Source organism: Bos indicus, chromosome 4 (genome assembly GCF_029378745.1).
Source record: "Bos indicus isolate NIAB-ARS_2022 breed Sahiwal x Tharparkar chromosome 4, NIAB-ARS_B.indTharparkar_mat_pri_1.0, whole genome shotgun sequence".
Classification (NCBI taxonomy): domain Eukaryota; kingdom Metazoa; phylum Chordata; class Mammalia; order Artiodactyla; family Bovidae; genus Bos; species Bos indicus.
The window spans coordinates 81,228,085-81,241,102 of record NC_091763.1 but is presented as its reverse complement, the minus strand read 5'-3'; the positions used below and the strand labels follow the sequence as shown (position 1 = coordinate 81,241,102).

Genomic DNA, 13,018 nt, shown 5'->3' with positions numbered 1-13,018 from the left:
CTTGGAAGGAAAGTTATGACCAACCTAGATAGCATATTCAAAAGCAGAGACATTACTTTGCCAACAAAGGTCCGTCTAGTCAAGGCTATGGTTTTCCCTGTGGTCATGTATGGATGTGAGAGTTGGACTGTGAAGAAGGCTGAGCACTGAAGAATTGATGCTTTTAACTGTGGTGTTGGAGAAGACTCTTGAGAGTCCCTTGGACTGCAAGGAGATCCAACCAGTCCATTCTGAAGGAGATCAGCCCTGGGATTTCTTTGGAAGGAATGATGCTAAAGCTGAAACTCCAGTGCTTTGGCCACCTCATGCGAAGAGTTGACTCATTGGAAAAGACTCTGATGCTGGGAGGGATTGGGGGCAGGAGGAGAAGGGGACGACAGAGGATGAGATGGCTGGATGGCATCACTGACTTGATGGCCATGAGTCTGAGTGAACTCCAGGAGTTGGTGATGGACAGGGAGGCCTGGCGTGCTGCGCTTCATGGGGTTGCAAAGAGTCGGACACGACTGAGCAACTGATCTGATCTGATCTGATCTGGACCCTGCCAAACTCTAAAAGGCTTAGAGAATCATTTTTATCTTTACTACTTAAAGAGACATCCCTGGGAGGGTTCCATAGCACTTCACAGCAAGTATCCTAAGTTCTTCTAGACATCTCCTTCTCTTCAGAATGACCTATTGGAAGCTGTTGAAAACAAATCAAATCATAAACATTTTTTTCTGACATATGTATCTGTCTACTCACTTCTCCCAGGCTGTCCCTTCCCTTTCCATCTGTTCCTCCTGTTTTATTTGCAGTTGGTCTGTAAAATAGGGTTCCGTTCCCTTTTTGTGTTTAAAATAGGCTCATCACATTCACCATCTAACACTGCCCCCGGTTCCCACCCTCCCACATCTCGCACTCGCATGTTGTCTTCTTTTCTGTGATAATTAGAATGCCCTTCAAGTACCTATGATGGTGTTTTGCTGGTTGTCCCCTGGAATGGATGACTTTCCCTGATTCGCACGAAGGTCTTCCCTTTGGTCGGTCTTCTTCTGGAAGAAAGCCTCATCACCTACATGGTGAAGTTTCAGGGGTCTCATGGGTTTGTGGGCATTCATATTCTGTAGTTTACAACTGTCATTTGCTCCACGAGTTCCTGGTTCAGCCACTTGTTATCCCTGAGTTATTCTCTTCAGGCTCATTAAAGAGGCCTCAACCCTGAAGCTTTTTTCTCTGGCTTCCTGACTTTTGGTTGTGAATCCTATAACTATAAATTGATTACTTATAAAGTCTCTAAGTTGGTACTGTTTTCTACCCTTCAATGTTCCAGTCTACACTAGTGGTCTTTCTCCTAAATGACTTTTGATTAGCAACGCATTGCATATACTAAGTTCATATTAAAAAATTTGTTTATCACAAATAAATTTTATAGTAAGAACTAAGGTGAGGGTAAGATCTGTAATGTGTGAGGAATATGCTTTCCTTTTACCCAGTGTAAGAAGCCTTGTCATGAAAGAAGGCTTATTTGTAGGTCTTCTTTGATCAGTTTTGGGGAAAAATATGTATGGAAGCTTAAGATCTGGAAATTGATTTCTTTAAAATGATTCATTGATTTCTTACGAAAGTCTTAACGTATCTCCGTTTGATGACTGCTGCTAGCAGTGAAGCAACTTACCCCTGAAATGGAACTCTAACTGGTTGGCTTGGACACTCTACATCCGCTTAGAGGAGACTACCATTTTTCTTCTGCCCATGCCTCATTTCTTCATTGGTCAGGAAAGGCTAGATGGGGCTGTGGTACAAATTAGCTCACAGTCACTGCAGTAGGACCATAGAAGCCTGGAGGACCTAATGGGATGTTTTTAAGGATTAGGGCTGGAATTAAGCTTATATTGCTTCTGTTTATGTGTGATTGGCCAGACCCCAGGCATTTGGCCCCAATCTAATTGCAAGAGAAACTGGGAAGTGAGAAGAGCAGAGGGATTAGGGATTAGCACCCATTGGTACTTTGGTTGTGTAATGCTTTACCTATCATTTGGTAGCCCTTTATTTCTAGTCTTTTTGCATTTTTTCTTCAAGTTTTCATTAAAATAGTAGCATCCAGCCATTTTAAAACTTCTTTGATTGCAAATCCCACAGTAATAGCCAAGTCCTTGCAAGGGAAGGGCAGTTCTGAAGAAACTGAGTGTCAATGAAGCATGAATTATAAACGATTATACGTTCTTACCCATCTTTCTATTGTTTTCTGTGTGCTTAGTCACTTAGTTGTGTCTGACTCTTTGTGACCCCATGGATGGTAGCCTGCCAGGCTCCTCTGTCCATAGGATTTTCCAAGCAAAAATACTGGAGTGGGTTGCCATTTCCTCCTCCAGGGAGTCTTCCCAACCCAGGAATCGAACCCATGTCTCCTGCGGCTCCTGCACTGCAGGTGTAGACTTTACCGCTGAACCGAATTGTCTCTAAATGTCTCATAACTTGAGTGTCACTTCCACACTATCTTTTTACCACTCAAAAATTTTAGTTTCCCTGGAATGTTTTCCAGTGGATTCTGATTTTCCAAGTACTCTGAACCCCTAAAATTTCCTGCCAAATTATACTATTAGGAACAGAGAATTCCTTCAAGACTCAACCTGTGCTAGAAAGAAAATATCCTGCTAACTTTTCTAAATAAAGCTTGGAAGAGATATCCATCTACTGGCTCACTCCTAAGTTCTGGTAATTAAGTTCTCTGTAAAAATATCAAATCAAGAAAGCCTTCTGATGTATATCACATGTTGTATTTGATAGTGATATTCGATCAGTTTGTTTTAGGACTTGACTTTTTTGTTTAATGTCTCAGTAGTTGGCTAGTACAGTGGGAGAGGGATGTCATGGTTGCTGCCACACAAATGAGCCACTTGTGTGGGCATCTGTCAATTATATCCACACTGGTGTTCAAATTTATTTGTGTCATGGAAACCTAGGGCCAAATACCAGAGGAGTCCTAGAAGCAACTCTGGCAAGCATAAATTTGATGGCAGCTTCATTATAATTATATTTCTTTGCATGGTTACTCAGCTATATCAACATAATAGCTTTCCATCCTAGAGGCCAAATAAGATAGAGCGATATACAAGCTGCTCACTATATCTCAACAAATTACGTTATAAAGGATGCTCTTTTCAACTGTTTTTCACCCTGAAATCAGTCTATTCTGGTCTTTCATAAGGAAACAAAATACGGCTGTAGATATCTTTTTAAAGTATAGAATATTGAGAATAATATTATTTTCTGTTCCTTAATCATGAGTCATGTGATTGCTTTCAAATCTGGATTATTTACTTAATAGGTATTGGGACTGTATATTACATTGGTGATGAGGATGATAACAACAATTGTTGGTATTAGTGAGCATTTACTATATGCCAGGAGAAGGAAATGGCAACCCACTCAAGTATTCTTGCTTGGAGAATCCCAGGGACAGAGGGGCCTAGTGGGCTGCCGTCTATGGGGTCGCACAGAGTCGGACTGAAGCGACTTAGCAGCAGCAGCAGCAGCAGCAGGAAGTGTACTTTGTGTGTGCCTGTGTGCTAAGTCGGTTCAGTCATATCTGACTCTTTGCATCCCCATGGACTATAGCCTGCCAGGCCCTTCTGTCCATGAGATTCTCCAGGCAAGAATACCGCAAGGTTGCCATGCCCTCCTCCAGGAGATCTTCCCAACCCAGATATCAAACCCAAGTCTCTTATGTCTCCTGCATTGGCAGGCGGGTTCTTCACCACTGACACCACTGGGAAGCCCCCATATAACATTTCACTTAATCTTTGCAAACTCTATGATGTAGGTGTTTCAAATGAGGAAATTGAAACAGAGAAATGTTTACCTTGGTCAAGGTCATTAGGATAGTAAATAGTGAAGCAGAGAATTAAATTCAGTCTCTAAGGTTTATGCTCTTACCTGTTTAAAACTCATTAATTGATTATGACTTAAATATGCTTTAGGGGATTCCCTGGTGGCTCAGACGGTAAAGCGTCTGCCTGCAATGCGGGAGACCCGGGTTCGATCCCCGAGTCGGGAATATCCCCTGGAGAAGGAAATGGCAACCCATTCTAGTACTCTTGCCTAGAAAATTCCATGGATGGAGGAGCCTGGTGGGCTACAGTCCATGGGGTCGCAAAGAATCGGACACGACTGAGCGACTTCACTTTCACTTTAAATATGCTTTAGAAGTCCTTTTTGGTTATCTTCGCAGATCATAAAAGTAAAATGCTATTGGTTGATGTTAAATGAATTCATTTAAAAGTTTTTGCATCATTAAATAAAATTTTACTAATTTATTACGGTTGTGAGTTGACCTTGGTAGTGAAATATAGACTTCTCTTTATAGATTTATGATGAGAAGAGATTTATGAATTGAAGAGATCTCTAAATATATTTCCTGTATCATTTGAAGTAAAACAGGGGCTCCCAAAGAGATGAGTACAGAAGACTCATATTTTTGGAGTCTTATGGACAATAATTGCTTGTCAGTTCATTCCTAATGATATCAAAATATCTTCTCATATTTAAGATCTTTTTCTATGTTTTACTTTCTCTAAAATATCTTGTTTCTCTCTCAATTTGTTCTTCATGTTTTCACTTTTTCTTTTTTTCCCCTGATTTAAGGATTAAGCAAAATTACAGAAATAAGTAACTTAGCTAGTGAAAGTGTTCCATAAATTCTTACCCCAAGACTTAGCCAAGAGTAGAACATTATGAATGCTCCAGGTACCAACATTATTATTAATATTATTATGTATGTTTACAAACATAGGCTCATATTACACATTCTATTCTACAGCTTGAATTTTTAAAATTATTTATTTATTTGGCTGTGGCACTGGGAGTCTCTAGTTGTGGCACAGTTGCTTTGCAGCATGTAGGATCTTAGTTCCCTGATCAGGAATTGAACCTGGTTCCCCTGCATTGCAAGGTGAATTCTCAACCACTGGACCACCAGGCAAGTCCCTGATTTATTTTTTAACTTAGGAATATATCTTGGTCGACTTTATATGTCAGGGTATGTAGATCTGTCTCATTTTTTCTTAACATCGGCATGGTATTTTTTTATATGGATGTGCCAGTGCTTATTTAACATTTCACATGTTGGTGGATTTTTGCATTGTTTTGAATATTTTGCTTCAGTATTTAAAAAACAGTGAGACAATTCACAGTAGAAGATACATAAATGGCCTATTGTTACATGAAGAGATTTTGAATAGCATTAATCATCAAAGGAATGCAAATTGAAGCCTCAGAGAAATATCATATACCCATTAGAATGGGTAACATTAAAAAGATTAACAAGGGACTTCTCTGGTAGTCCAGTGGTTAAGACTCAGGTCCCAGTGCAAGAGACCGGTTTGATTCCTGGTCAGGGAACTAGATCCTGCATGCTGCAAGGAAGATTGAAGAGCCTATGTGCTGCAACTGAGACCCAATGCAGCCAAATAAATAAATTTAAAAAAGGTTAACAATACTTAGTGTTTCGAGGATGTGGAGCTTCTAGAACTCACATGTACTGCTGTACAGTCACTTTGGAAATCTGTTTGGCAGTTTCTTAGAACGTTAAGCATAACCTTACCATATTACCCAGCCATTCCACTAGGTATTTCGTCAAATGAAAACATGTCCAACAAAGACTTGTACATGCATGTTCATAGCAGCTTGATCCACTGGAACCTAAAACGAGCCTACTCAGTAGGTTAGAAAGAATAAAGAAAAACGTATATCCATGAACAGGATAGTACTTATACAAATTCAACAACATGGATGAGTCTCAATATCATTATGCTGAATGGAAGAAGCCACAAAAAAGGGTGTATGCTATATTATTTTAGTTAATATTTTAGAAAATGCTGATTAAACTGTAGTGACAGAAAGCAGATCAGTGGTTGCCTGAGGTTGGAAATGGAGGGAAAGGTAGTTTGCAAAGGGCAGGTGGAAACTTTCAGGTGATGGAAAGTTCTATTTGTGAGTTTGGAAAATGTGTAATGACATGTATCCATCATTATGGTATCATACAGAGTATTTTCAGTGTCCTAAAAATCCTGTGCTCAGCCTCTGTGACCCTCTCTCCTCCAACTTTTTATTTTTCATTAGGCAAATGATTTTACGTGTAGCTTTGGACTTTATTAAATGGGGAATAATCTGGTGTTAGAGGCTTTAAAATTTTTACAGATTCATAAATTGGATTGGTCAAGGGTTCTGTGTTATACACAGTTCCCTTTAGTAATCTGAAGGAAAATATATTTATTTATTTGGTAGTAATAGAGAGTACTTTCAGAATATGAAGAATTCTGCATTCAGTTCAGTTCAGTCGCTCAGTCGTGTCTGACCCTTTGTGACCCTGTGAGCTGGAGCACGCCAGGCCTCCCTGTCCAACACCAACACCCGGAGCCCACTCAAACTTATGTCCGTTGAATCGGTGATGCAATCCAACCATCTCATCCTCTGTCATTCCCTTCTCCTCCTGCCCTCAATCTTTCCCAGCATCAGGGTCTTTTCAAATGAGTCAGCTCTTTGCATCAGGTAGCCAAATTATGCATTATTCCTTCCTAAAATTAGTAATCAATTATCTTCAAGTATTTTCTCTGTTTTGCCAGATACTGACAATGTGAAACCACTGGAGGGTGTAAAGATTCTGGATCTAACGAGGTGTGTATTGGTTTATCTATGTTTTGGTGATTGAGTTTTCCCCTTCTCTAAAAAAGCATTTGTTTCTTGGATTATAAGAAGGTGCTTGTAAGCTTATCATTGACATTTTGGAAAGACAAATATCCTATAATTTCATTATTCTAAGGACAATTCACATAATATTTACACATTTCTTTCTAATCTGCGTATCTATGTATACTTTAAAAAAATGAAACCATATTGAAATTATAGGTTTATTCACATTTTATGCATTATGTTATATTTTGGCTGTTTTTTCCATGTCATTCAAAATTCAACAAAAATATACGATAATATTTTATTATATAGTTGTCACGTAATTACTTAGTCATCCCCCAGTGTTTTTCTAGTATAAAGTAGACTCCTTGTATGTAAATCTTGGCCTTAGAAAATCTTTCAGTTTCTTCTTTAGGGTAGAATTATGGAAGTAGAATTATTGCATCAAAGGGAATATACTTTTTAAAGCTCTTGATACATATGGCCAATTCACTTTTATAACAGTTTTAATTCTTACTAATATATATGAGCTTGTCTGTGTTGATGGACCATTAAGAAACAAATAAATATAAAAATCTTAAAGATGGTAATGAATTTATTTATCACTGTTAACATTGTAGAGTACTGGCCGGACCTTTTGCTACTATGAATTTAGGAGATCTTGGAGCAGAAGTTATAAAAGTGGAAAGACCAGGTAAAACTGTTCTCTTTAAAACATAGAAACAAGCTAATAAACAACCTATTTTTACAGATCATACTTTATGTTGATTAGCAAAATTAGTGTCAAGTAATAACATGCTTCTTCCTGTGTTTCTTGTGAATCTTTGGAGGGCAGGTATTGATGTCTGGTATTTATGATACAGTATGTAAGTGGGTGGACAGTAACTGACAGTATTGTGGTACTTGCTGTACATGTCTGATCTTTTGAAACAGATTTTTAGTAAGCATTTTCCAGAGGTAAAACTAGGTTCATATCCTAATTTTATTTCTAGGGCAAAATAGACAGGGATGATCTCCTTGAATCTATTCCCAAATTAATATTTTTATCTTTGGTGTTTCTACACTTTAAGGCCACTTTGTGCAATTTAAAAAGTATTGGCCTCTCTTCCCCTAGTCACCTTCAAAATTAACTTCTAAAACCTCAGGAACAGTACAGAGATCGAAGCCCTCAGTATGGCAGCACAATTGGCTGTAGTATGTATTAGGGTACAACTGAATCAGGTATTCCTGGTGGTCTTATGCACTTTAATTTCTGTTATATTGAGACTTAAGAGGATGAAGAAGAGATCTACTTAATAACACTTAGGGCAGGAATATCTGCATTTTTCCGTTTGTTTTCTCACTGTTTTACCTCTGCAGACATCTTCCTGTGCAGATCACTACTTCAAAGTTGCCAAATGTTAATTAAAATATTGACTTCTGAAATTCATTATCAGCAAAGTTATGAATGTTGTTCTGTTTCTAATTAACCTTAGCAAGTGTACATAATGTCATAATCTGATAGTATTTGACAGTACTTATGTATACGATATTTCATAAGCATTTTTAATAAGATTTGTATTTTTAAATTTAGTATATAATAAAAAGATGTGTTTGAGTGTCAAAAAAAAAAAAAGAAACAAGCTAATAAATATTTTTAATAGTTCTTTAAATATCCATGTACCTGTATGTGGGACGAGGAAAAAATAGAAATGAAATGATTATTTTTCTTCTCCATTCTTTATTTTCCTCTGAACCTATACTAAAGTTAGATCTCTTTCTACTCTTTACATGCCAAGGGTTGAGCCCTAAGCCAGTTTCTGTAAGCCTCTATTAGAAACACTGGGGCTTCCCTGCTGGCTCAGACGGTTAAGAATCCGTTTGCAATGTGGGAGACCTGGGTTTGATCCTGGGTTGCAAAGATCCCCAGGAGGAGGACATGGCAACCCACCCCAGTATTCTTGCCTGGAGCATCCCCATGGACAGAGGAGCCTGGTGGGTTACAGCACATGGGGTCACAAAGAGTTGGACATGACTGAGTGACTAAGCACACTGGTAAACTGACATGCAATATGATAACAGCGATGCTAATGACATTTAGTGCCGGGCACTGTTCTAAGCACTTTGCCTATATTAATTTATTCAATCTTTCCAACAACCTGTCACCTGCTATTATTCCTAGATTATAAATAAGGACACAGAGACCCAGAGAGATGAAGGGATTTGTCCACGGTCACACAGCTAGTAAGGAGTGTTGGGACATTCATCTCTGATCCTGGTCCTCTTGAGCCCACACAAGAATTGCTGCTGACACTGAGGTTCGAGTGAGCCTGGCCACTTCCCTCACTGCGGGATGAAAGGGAGCCAGGGACCAGGGGAAGGGAAGAGGGGAGAAATAGGTTGTAGAAGAAGGAGGAAGAAAAGGAATCAAAGTCCTTCCAAAAGGAACCCAAATACCCCAACCTAAGTCATTATTTTCTATTTCTAATAAAAGAAACATTTTCCCATTTCATACTTTTAAATATTTTGAAGAAAAAACACTGAAGGTAAGATGAATTCTTTACTTTTATGTTTTTCATCTGACAACTTTCCTTTCTTCTCTTCCCTTTGTCCACCAATTAAACCTATACTGGGTGCATAATTCTCACTCTTATTTGGTGCCTTCTCAACTCTTTGATGTTTAATTCATGTTGCTGTTGATGAAGCTACTTAGAAAAGTGTCGTGTTACCTTCCCTTTCTCTCTAATAAGCACTTAAACCAGGAGTCCACGTTCTCTGCATCGTCTCATAAACAGCTTGTTTTGGAAGGTTTCAAAAATCAGCGTTATTATTTATCTTTCAAGATCTGATGCTGGGACTTCCCTGGTGGTCTGATAGTCAGAATTCTGTGCTTCTATTGAAGGGGGCACTGGTTTGATCCCTGATCCAGGAACTAAGATTCCACATCCCATATGCCATGTACCATGGCAAAAAAAAAAAAAAAAAAATCTGATGCTTATGGATTTGGAACAGAATTCCCAAATCAGTGAAAATGGTCCAGCCTTCTTGAATACTGTGCATGTTTCTATCAGACCCATAAGAGACTAGATTGCAATTATGTCAACATATGAATTCACTGTAAGTGATTAAACGTTATAAAGTTGAATACCTGATCTGGAAGATTCAACTTTCTGCTAAATCTTCTTAGGAGGCCCAAGCAGTTAGCAGAAGATTCTGTGATCAGCATGAGAAATATTACATATTTTATATTACATTTTTTCTGACCCTGCCTTTGTCAGGCTCCAGGTGATAGAAGAGCCTGATAAATCCTGCTTTCCAGAAATAGTGCTTCGTTTATCCAGTCCGTGATATTTATTGCTTTTGGTCATTGCTGGATACACGCTGAATAACGTTCAGTTTCTAGCTGAACATGTTTTTTTCTTTCTTTGTTTAACAGTTACCACAAAACTTCTAATTACCGCATTGCTGTCCAGTTTCAATGCCACATACTTTCTAATTCAGCCATGGGGTCTTCCATTTACAGGCAGAACAGTCAATCTAATTTCTCTTGCTATTTCCCTTGGTCTCTACGTTAAGTATTTGTACAGTTGGCCCTTTGTGTCTTGTTGCTTGAGTCTGTGGACTTGTGAACTTTAATGATCTGTGTTTGGTAGAATTGGGGGTACTGTACCTGTGGGTATAGAGGGCCAGTTGTAGGACTTGAGCATCCGCCAATTTTGGAGTCCTCGTTGGTGCTGGAACCCTCGAGGATAATGAAGGAATGACTGTATTTTTATGAATTTTAGAAATCACTCTTCCCTATTTGCTTAGACCTGTTTCTCCTTTGTTATTTTTTCCCTTTCCACCCCGGGGGACCCTTTCCTTATTTAGAACTTTATTAAGTCCCATAGCTACACACTAGGCATCAAACTTTTTTCCTAGCAGGTGTTCATTGCTCTTTTCCTAACTAATTTCTCTCTTTCCTTTAACCCTTCTGCTCAGCACATTTTAATGTTCATATATTTTGTTTTTCTGAGATAATTATTCAACAGACATGAGGGTAAAGTGATTTGGCAGTATTTTCAAATTTTAGTAGAGAGTTAGTCTTTTTTAGTGTCCACTTCTCCACTTCTTAAATTAAATTTGGTTGGTGGCTTAGACAGTAAAGAATCTGCCTGCAGTGCAGATCTGGGTTCGATCCCTGAGTTGGGAAGATCCCCTGGATGAGGGAATGGCTACCCACTCCAGTGTTCTTGCATGGAGAATTCCATGGACAGAGGAACCAGGCAGGCTACAGTCCATGGGGTCACAAAGAGTCAGACACGACTGAGCAACTAGCATTTTCACACTTCCACTTTCTCTAGTTTCTGAATTAAATTTGGCTGTAGTTTTCTGACTTGGGACTTAGATTGTTCTTACTTGAGTAATCAAAGAACATATCAAGCTTAAGTATGTTTTTTTCTCCTTTTTTTCGAGTTTGTTGATGAGTGTAAACTGTGTGCTGACAGGGCCAGGCAGGTAACCTAAATGAATGAAGTAGGATGATGCCCTGTGTCTGCTCTGCAGACAGTGGTGCTTGTGATCTAGTAGGCACCCAATAAATCTTTTCTGAATGAATGAATATTTTCAAATATCATTTAAAAAAAGAAGTCTGAATTTTTATATACTGCTTCTGGATTTTGAAATCATGGCAGATAGTTAAAAACTTTAAATAGTGTGTGGGTCAAATAAAACATGTTTCTCAAATTGCTAGTTTTACAAGCTTGTGACCTTTAACCTTTCATGTGCCATTAGCACTCACTTTCTGCTTCTCTTAAACCCTGGTTTGTATACTAGAGATTATATACTAGGGATGGGCTTCCCTGGTGTCTCAGTGGTAAAGAGTCTACCACATGCAGGAGATGTGGGTTTGATCCCTGGGTTGGGAAGATCCCCTGGAGAAGGAAATGGTAACTTACTTCAGTATTCTTGCCTGGGAAATCCCATGAACAGAGGATCCTGATGGGCTGCAGTCCATGGGCTTGCAAAAGACTTGGATAAGACTTAGCAACTAAACACCACCACCACCACCACCACCAACAGCATACACTAGGGACAGGTCCGGTAGGGAAACCATGTGTGCGTGCATGCTTGATTGCTTCAGTTGTATTTGACTCTGTGCAACCCCTTGGACTATATAGACCGCCAGACTCCTCTATCCATGAGATTGTCCAGACAGAAATACTGGAGTGGGTTGCTGTGCCCTCCTACAGGGTATCTTCCTGACTTAGGGATCAAACCTGCATCTCCTCCATTGCAGGCAGATTTTTTTAACTGATGAGCCACTGGGGAAGCCCCCCAGGAAAGCCATGTGGGCCTCCAATTTAGATTTCTGACATTATCTCCACCCGAGAGATGAATGTGATCAGAGATGAATGTGATCATTTAAAATAAGCTAATTTAAACCTTATCTTGATGTTGCTTCCTTAAAAATTTTTTTTTTTAATGTATTGAGACCTTCAGAAAAATAGAAGTGGCTGGACTGTCTCCCGACTCTGGGAGGTCCTGGCTGGTCTTGGAGATTCATATTCACACATACATTTTCCATGAAGACTCTAACTGGTCTATTCCTGGGAGGTTGTTTTTGTGGATTCTTGCACTTTGTTTTTCCCCCTGATGTTTTGAACATGTGTTCAGTTTGATACTTAGCATTTATTGCTTTGTGTTGTTTCCAGTTCATCCCCCGTTAGAACTAATGCTTCTTATTTCCTCTTGTTCTCTCCCCTTCTCTTGTGAGGTTTTTTCCCTTTTTGTTTTTCTTTTTAAATCAAGGAGTCTATTGTTTAGCATCTGTTTTGTTTTCTAAAAGGCTGTGTCTGTTTTTCTTTATCAGTTTCAGTGGGTAAAGTTTAATGGCCTAATAAATTAACAATATCATTTAAATGAGATTAGAATTTAAACTTTAGCCCATACTCACAAATTATCTCTTATTGGACGGGCTAGTAATGCTTAGGTAGTGATTAGTTTCTAGTATCTATATTTAATTGAACTTATACATTTTTAAATTTAAGTGATATAATTTGTGCCTATTAATTGTTAATTCACCTTCTCTGTTCCATCTACATTGTTTGCTTTTTGTGCAAAGAAAACTTTTTTCTGTAACTCTATAGTGTTGTCTTTGAATCAAACATAAGTACTTTTCAGGTCATTTGACATAGATGTCTCAAAGAAAATATCCTATTTTTGATGGTTTTAAACATTTTACTTTGAAGCAAGACCTTGAAATTTTATTCTAAGCTAGTATTTTAAATTATTTACATTTGCTACTCAATTGCTTATTTTGCTTTTTCTGATTTATTACTGCAGGATTTTAAAAAATAGATTTATTTATCATTATTTTATACCTAGC

The 13,018-nt window shown here is 38.5% G+C and overlaps 1 protein-coding gene across 13 annotated transcripts in view; it reads left to right on the top strand.

Moving 5' to 3' along the window:
* Positions 1–13,018, top strand: part of SUGCT (succinyl-CoA:glutarate-CoA transferase) — an 861,197-nt gene that overhangs the window by 8,085 nt on the left and 840,094 nt on the right. For all 13 annotated transcript variants that reach the window (XR_011566121.1, XR_011566122.1, XM_070787292.1 and 10 more), the window contains exons 2-3: positions 6,606–6,657; positions 7,293–7,366. Coding sequence is in view for 11 of the 13 variants with exons in the window: in XM_070787292.1 (XP_070643393.1) it covers positions 6,606–6,657; positions 7,293–7,366 (126 nt within the window). In the remaining 2 variants the exon portion in view is untranslated. The remainder of the gene's footprint in view (positions 1–6,605; positions 6,658–7,292; positions 7,367–13,018) is intronic.